This window comes from Equus quagga, chromosome 3 (genome assembly GCF_021613505.1).
Source record: "Equus quagga isolate Etosha38 chromosome 3, UCLA_HA_Equagga_1.0, whole genome shotgun sequence".
In the NCBI taxonomy this organism is placed as follows: Eukaryota; Metazoa; Chordata; class Mammalia; order Perissodactyla; family Equidae; genus Equus; species Equus quagga.
In genome coordinates, this window is record NC_060269.1 from 33,113,848 (window position 1) to 33,122,466 (window position 8,619).

Below are 8,619 nucleotides of genomic sequence, written 5' to 3' on the forward strand. Positions count from 1 at the left end.
TGAACTGTGTTCCCAAGAGGACTGCTGTAAGCACCCTACCTGACCGACGAGATCACATTCTGGGCAGATACAGACCATAAATGCCTGGGAGACATCATTTGAATGTTCAATTCTTGGTACAGAAGTGTAACCATGTGTCTGCTAGGGCTGCCCTATCAAAAGACCACAGACTGGGTGACTTAAATAATGCTAATTTATTGTCTCACAGTTCTAAAAACTAGAAGTCGGAATTCAAGGTGTCAGCAGGGTCACTTCCTTCTGAGAGCTCTGAGGGAAGGATCTGATCTAGGCCACGCTCCTTGGCTTGTAGATGGCCGTCCTCTCCCTGTGTCTTCATGTAGTCTTCTTTCTATACACGTCTCTGTATCCTAATTTCCCCTTTTTCTAAGGACACCGGTCATATTGGATTTGTGCTCCCCCTAATGACTTCATTTTAACTTGATTACCTCTGTAAAGACCTTATCTCCAAATAAAGACACGTTCTGAAGTACTGGGGGTTAGGACTCCAACATATAAATTTTGGGAGGAGACACGATTCAACCTATCGTGTCTCCATGTCTACCATGCCCCAGAAAGGGCAGACTTACTGAGGCCTCATTTTCATTGTCTAAAGCAATGCTTCTCCAATTTCAGAGTGCCCTTTGTCACCTGGGGACTTTGCTAAAATACAGATTCTGATTCAATAGGTCTGGGGTAGGGCCTGAGATTCCATATCTCTAAGAAACTCCCACATGATGCTAACACTCTTGGTACGTGGGCCACACTTTGAAGAATAAGGATCTAAAGCATGGTTTATAGGTTGATTTAATTTTACAGACAGCAGAATAGGAATACTGGAAAAGACTTGATGGAAACATGGCTTTCTGCCTCCAAAAAGGAAACAATGATATGTCCTATACCTTAACTCCAGGCTTATGCTTAGTTGAGTAGAATGTATACAAGAGCACAGAGTAAAATATTGGTGCGTGGCAGACAGTCATCCTCATGATGTTGGGGTTGCTTGCTGTTGTTACTATAGCTGCTGTTTTTATTTTTAGCAATAACATCATAATCACACAAACAAGTAAAATATTTTCATATACATTGGAATTGATCTATCTGTTCAAAATAAACTTGAACTGGGTTGCTAAGCAATATGTACCATAAATAAAATATATGTTAGTTTTAAGCTATATAAATTGTGCCAAGATAGTATGTAGTAAGTAATAGCAGAAAACTGTGAAAGACTCCTATCAAGAGAAAAAATTTGAAAAGGGAAAATATCACTATGAATAAATATATTTAAATGAAGACATAGACCTTGAAAAAATAGAAAAATAGAAAAGAGAACTTCTGTGTTGTAATGAATTTTCAGAAATCGAGTTTTATACCTTTATCTTAACACCAAGATATAATCATGTTGCTTAGAGTTGTAGACATAACTTAGAATTATGTCAAAATGTATCGGAAGCAACTTTTAGTGTTGGTCGCTAAACAACAATACTTACTATGTGATTCAAACATTTATGTACATTTTACAGCAGGGCACTCCAATAGAACTTTCTGTGATAATGGAAATGTTCCATATCTGAACTGCCCAATACGGTGGCCACTAGCCACGTATGGCTATCAAGCACCTGAAATGTGGCTAGTGTGACTAAGGAACTGAATGCTTAATTTTATTTAATTTTAATTAAATTTAAATGTAAGTGGCCAGTATAAAAATAGAGTGTCTTTTCATATTGGCTACTTCAAAAACCAGAGGTAAAGGCAATTCTGACAGTTCAGTTAAAATGTTTTGGTGATACATTTGTTTGATAATCCCTTATACATAATCCACACTGAAATGTTTCACATTCCCTTTAACTTTCTGCTGTTTTGATCCTGTACCTTATTCGAAGTAGTATGTTAAACATACTATTTGCTCTGAATTTTTGTGTGTGTGTGTGAGGAAGATTGTCGCTGAGCTAACATCTGTGCCAATCTTTCTCTAGTTTGTGGGGGATGCCACCACAGCATGGCTTGACAAGCAGTGCTGGGTCCGCACCCGGGATCTGAACCTGCGAACCCTGGGCCGCCGAAGCAAAGCAGGCAAACTTAACCACCATGCCACCAGGCCAGCCCCCTGAAATTTTTTACATTGGCCTTTGACCAAAACCAATAAAATTCTTAAATCTAGGTATAGTTTTATAGTACATTCAAAATCCATTATGCATGTGTTGAAACTATGCACTGTGATAACGTAAATGCACATCTCTGAGTGTAAACAAGTGAAGAAGTAGCACTCTACACACAGAACTGTTGGTGGATAGAGGTGATGGTGGTTGACGCTTGTCATGTGTCAAACTCTCCTCTGTATTAGAGACAATAGAGACAGAGGAACCAGGAGCGTGAGAGTGCCACTATATGCCTTTATATTTAGTTCTATAAACCTCTCCTGGAAGACAAGAATTTTGGAGCAATAATAATATTTAAAGAGAGAAAATCAAATGCATTAGGCTACCTACAAGATTTGACTCTAAAACTTTACCAGATGCAAAGTAAAGTAATCGTGAGGCATAAGCAATAACGTATAGCCAAAGGGAATGTCAGAGGTCCAAAGAAAGAGTGAAGAAAAGATCTCTCCCTTAATGGAAGTGGACACAAAAGACATAAAACAGTAGTGATTCAGCGAAACCAAATGGAAATAAGTGGGAGTAGTAGTAATAATGTCTAACACTTAAATGGCGCTACGTGCCATGCACCTATTCTAAGTACTGTCAAGAACTGTGAAGGGTCTGAGATTTTGCTCTACTTAGAGGCTAATAAGTTAGCCTGCCACGGTTTCATGGATGCTGGCAGAAGACACAAGACTTCTGGGTCAGAGACAAAGGACAGTTTGTTATTCACAGCAATAGCCATAACTAGTTCTCCGAGCCCAAATTCCCACAGGGTAACACAGAAAGGGCCAAGTGATACTTGCCCATACAGGGGGTTGAGCTATAGAAGAGGAACTTTGAGCTTAGGGATATCAAATCTGTAATAGACAGTAGGCAAACCTACCTGATCTTTGCATTAGAGGGAGAAGCTACCCCTGTCTTCCAAAGCTGTTTGTTCTACAAGCATCCTTGCAAAGATAGTTCAGAATAAAGGCATTCAGCACTTCTACTTACAAGATGTGTAGAAACACAAAAGAGCCATAGAGAATTGTCACCCAATAAGCACTTTACAAATATTAACTCATTTAACCTTATCAACAACCATGTGGGGTAGATACTCTTCTGCCATTTTACAAATGAGGAAATGGAGGGACACGGAGTTCCCACAGCTATTACATGGTAGAGTGAGGGTTCGGACCCAACCGTCTGGCTCTCCAGCAGTACTGTCCAACAGAAACATTATATGACCTATGGGTATCATTTTAAATTTTCTAGTAGCCACACTAAAAAAGTAAAAAGAAACAGTGAAACTAATTTTAATAATATAGTTTATACAACTCCATGTACCCATAATATGATCATTTCAACATGTAATCAATATCTAAATTATTAATGAAATATTTTCCATTCTTTTTTATACTGTCTTTGAAAACCAGTGTGTATTCTACACTTCCAGTACATCTTAGTTGACACAAAATTATCAAAAAATACTTGACAGTTGAGAAAGTAGGTTCACATACCCAAGTTGTTCCAAACCCACTTAAAAGCTTTCCAATAACTGAATCAGTTGTCAGTTTTTAAAGGTAAACTAATTAGATAAGCAAATAAAACATTCCTTCTTCAGTCACAGCAACCCACATTTCAAGTGCTCTGTAGCCATAGCTGGCTCATGGCTCCTGTGTTGGACAGAATAGCTTTAGAGCTTGCGCACATAACCTCTGCGCTCTCCTGCCTCACAAGAAAAGTGCGTTAGACGTGTAGAGAATTTTAACCTAATGTTGTGTCCTTTTTATTTTAATTGCTTAACAGAGTCACGGTTGTTTACTTCATTATGCCTGAGCGCAGAGGCTCACAGTGAGACCCCGTCTCATCCATGTTCCATCACTTCTTGTCACTTCTCAGCTGTGTGACCACAAGCATATTTTCTGACTTCCCGAAGCCCAATTTCTCCATCTTTAAAGTAGGGCAAGAATAGCACCTCTGAAGATTAAATGAGGCCATTTGTGTAAAGGGCCTGGCACAGCGCTGGGCACATAGTTCTTGCTACATAAATGTCAGTCGTTATTTGGTAACTAAAGTAAATTTAATATGAGAGACCAAAAAAAAAGCTGAATAGCACATCATTTGAAGATCCCCATTTGTTTCCTAAAGGAGAGGCCTTGCTCACTTAGCTGTGCAGCCCGACGTCACCCTCTAGTGCCAAAAACCTTGAACAGCAGGCATCACCAACTGAACCTCTGAAAAAATGTGTTCATTTCTCCCACCTCAGATGCTGTGTCTGACCCAGGTCCCCAATCCCAGCCCCGTTCATTAGTAGTCTGTCTTCCAGCCCAGTGCTTCTGAAACTTTAATGTCCTTTCTTAGCAGTTACCTGGGGATCTTGTGAAAAGCAGTTTATGAGTCACTAAATATGAAATGGAACCTGAGAGTCTGCATTTCTCATCAGCTTCCAGGTAATTCCAATGTTGCTGCCCCACAGACTCCTCTTTGAGTAGCAAAATTTTAGGAAATTCTATTTATCTTTCCAACTCTTTCAAAAGTAATCTCCAAATTATTAGAATAAGGAATTACAGGATTAAACTAAATCTTGTCTTCCTTCTCCTGTGGACACATGCAAGAGGAAAAGCCCTAAATAGATACTGAAGCTGAAGTACACCTGAATATTAAGGATGGCTTTGAAGAGAGCAACAGTGATCCTCTAGGGAGAGTGCCTCAGCAAGCGAATATGGGGGTGGATGGGCCATTACGGCAATTTTTATATTCCTTTGACCTCAGAATGTAATTCAAGATCATGTGCTATTCTAACTAGATATCTATGAATTAATGATGACCGTATAAATTAATCTGTGTTCATAGTTTGAGGCCTGAGATAATTTGGACTAGATAATGGCATGGTGGTGGGATCACTGGATAAGCAGTGGAAACTGAGTTAGAATCTCAGCAGTCACTGATCAATGGTCTCTCCAATGTCATATTCAAGAGACACTGGAAGGTTAACATTTGGAAGAAATCATCATCTATACTTATTTCACATTTGATAAAATGGATGTAAGGATAACTGCCACATTTTTGCAAACATCAAGTGAGATACAGTGAAAGTGCTTTGAAAATAGTGTTCCATGGGTGTAAGTACAACTCATTAGAAGTCTGAAACATGAAACTGGCCCAGTATCTCTTTGGCATAATAAACAATATGGTTGTTTCTGGTAAGAAGAAAAGGGGAAGGGGAACTTGGAGCTTATTTAAATTTTTCTATCCATTTTTTAAAAACTAATTAAGATTACAATGACTTAATTACTCCAAATTTCTAGGTATTTGTGTTGCCTCCCATAACGTGACTGCCAAGTTAATGATAATATTTATTCTCGTCTTGTTTTCAAACATTCATTTCTGATGATGAGTTTCATACACGACAACGCAGTCATGCCTTGTTGGTACGTTTGCTCATTATCTAGTTGGACTCACTGTTACCAACTTTGGTAAAAACAAAATCCGCAGGGTTTTTCAAAGGCATGCTGAATATCAAACACGGCAATCGTGGAGGGTCTTGCATTTATCTCCTGAGGCATTGTGGTATCATTCTGGACGTGAACTCACATTTTTTACCTACTTTCGGCCCCCTCCCACCGTGGATATATATGAAGCCTGGCCTCTGTATGTCCTTGTTTCATTGTAAGAAATGACTTGATTTGTTTCTGTTGGCTTCTTAGAAGCTTGTTTTAAAAGTATTTCACTTCCCCTTGTTTTGAGTTAGGATCTCATATTAGTGTGCTTCCCCTAATTTATTCTCTCAATGATAATAGATTTCAAAAAAAGTAATATCAATATGCTATACTTACTACAAATTTAAAGGGAGAAAGGGAAGTTTGATTACCAGAGTTTGGGAAAAAAGCAAAACAATTCAGCCCTACATTTCTATAATGAGAGAAAATCAAAGAAGGAAGGTAGGAGACAAGTAAGGAGGGAGGAAGGAACGGATGTGGGAAGGAAAGGAGGGAGGGAGAGAGGAAGTAATTGGGAGGTTTCCTTCCTGTATGCTTTCTCTCTTTTCATTTACAAAATCAAACCTGACATTAGGACCAGGAAGCACTGATTTCGTCACAGGGTAGTGTTAAGAACACTTACAACAATCCACCAATCAATTGATAAATAATTATTGAAGACTAGGTGGGAAGACAAAGGTGTGTATAAGGCAGGTTCTTCATTCTCACAATGCTGAGAATGTGGGAGGAGATAGCGGGACATAAAAAATATCCAGACAAAAACTAGCACTATTCATGTCTTAAAGTATTTACCTAGCAAGGCAAATGTTTTGGCTTAAATCTAGTCCACTTTGGTTATTTATCTAAGGCCTGTGTTTGGGGCCTGGGTCAAGAGAGAAGGATGAGATCTTGTGTCACAGTTAAGATTCCAGGTGAGGTTTTCACTTAGTCCATTAAATGAACCCATCATCATTTGTCACCCTGGGCATTGTTAAGATTCTCATATCCAGACCTATTGGACTCCTGGGCCAGCCAAACATCTTCCCACCGTCACCATTAGTGTCACAAGCTCTTACTTTCCAATCTTTTTGATTGGCCTGTCTATTCAACTCCAGTCCAAGATTGCTGTCCTTCTTTTCATTACTGTGTTCATGAGCTACTTCACTAGAAATAGAAGCAGCCATGCCAAAATACATACCCAGATTCAGAAAAGTTTATTTGCAGGCAGGTAGCCTGGACCATTAACAGTATGGCACTGTCATATTATATGGCACTCCAAATATAATGCATTCAGTTAATGTTCTATAGAGTTAAATTCCCTAGCAAAAAGATACAACCTGAATATTTCCAAAGAGGTGAAACAGGAATACGGAGCTTCTCAAGATTAGTACTCCATATTGCCAGGCTTACTTCGTTATCCAATTTGCTTCCATCCTCATTATGGAAGAAAAACAGCAATGCTAATATTTGTAAGGATTCCTCATCTGAAAATCACCATGTAAAGACACATTACTACTCTACCTTTGGGAGACAATCAAAGTGCATTTTATGTATGGCATCCATAAAAAGCAGCTCATGAGATCCCCTCAAAAAGTCCACTTGGAAAACTTCAACCGGACCTATTCAACCTCAATTCCACTTGTCCCCAAATGCCTTCCAAGCAATTTAACAAAATACTTGAGGCATATTTAGTAGAGAGTTATGCTAATTAAGGGAAAAGAACGAAGTCAAAAGAATGCTCAGCAAATAGTTCCTTACCCAGATGTGAAAAATTATATGGAAAGCTAATCAGCGGCCAAATGTCTCTCTATCTGGCTAGGTATAATGTGATCCAATAATCATTCAATTAGGTATCTGTAGCCAAGAACTCCCTTGAAATACGCACTGCCCTGCATTGGAAAACTTGGAGTGCTGCTGGAAAAACTGGATAGGGCAGAAGAAGACTAGAGGAAAGGAAGATACTTGACTAGCAGAGACTGCATCTCTAAGAAGCGGGTCTGGGTCAGGGGATCCTGGGACAAGAAGGCCAAGGGACACAGGAAGAGCCTCAGAATGTCTGTGTCTTTCAAATGAGAACTAAACAGCATTGGAGAAATGTCAACTTAAAAGGAAGAAGGGATAGAGAAGACTTCTTACTCCTGCCGTGTAGTTATTGCTGCACCCTTTAGAAAGTGGGTGGGTCAAAGGGAAAGACTATTTCACAAATGATGTGCTGTAGTTTCGTGAAAGAATTGAGTTGAAGCATCAATTTATGCTGGCATTTGGTCATTCATTCAACACTCAGCTAAACAACAACTGCACACACACTTTGGGCTAGTGGAACAGGAATAATCAAGACAGACAAGGCTTCAACCCTCAGAGAACATACATGCTAAGGAGGGAAAAATAATAGAGAAATTAACAGTAAACACTACAAAACACTATAATTACGTATTGTAATAAGTGGTATTGTGGCAGAGTGTATTTTTCAAAGGTTGCTTGCGATAAGATCTCCCATCCCACATGTTTTCCTAGAGTCATCTCCCATCAAGACACGGAGTCTTATTCCCCCACCCTTGAATATGGGCCAATAAAAACTAGAAATGGTGCTGAATGACTTTCAACATCACTATGTCATAAAAGGTTATGCAACTTCCACTTTGCTCACAGGAATGCTTGGTTTCTGAAGCCTTCAGCCACCGTGTAAACAGTTGGACTACCCTGAGGCCACTATACTGTGAAGAAGCTAAAGCTAGCCTACCTGGAGAGACCATGAGACAACATGAAGAAGAGTGATGTCCAGTCAGGCCAGCTGCTCCAGCCCTGTGCTGGTCTAGCTCCCATCACCTCCTGACTGCAATTGCATGAGAGGCACCAAGCAGAAGCCACATCGTCAAATCTTTCCTCATTCCTGTCCCAAAGAAACTTAGAGACGTAATAAAATGATTGCTCTTTCTTTAAACCACTAAGTTTTAGAGTGATTTATTGCATAGTAATTGACAAACAGAATAGTTAAGAAGGAAATGCACAGGGTGATGGCA

General features: G+C 39.4%; 1 protein-coding gene across 1 annotated transcript in view; it reads left to right on the forward strand.

Annotated features, from left to right (window-relative positions):
- Positions 1-8,333, forward strand: part of HHIP (hedgehog interacting protein) — a 100,235-nt gene extending 91,902 nt beyond the window's left edge. Inside the window, exon 14 of the mRNA XM_046657373.1 lies at positions 8,249-8,333. Within this exon, the coding sequence (XP_046513329.1) occupies positions 8,249-8,265 (17 nt within the window). The 3' untranslated portion in view covers positions 8,266-8,333. The remainder of the gene's footprint in view (positions 1-8,248) is intronic.
- The last annotated feature ends 286 nt before the right edge of the window (positions 8,334-8,619 follow it).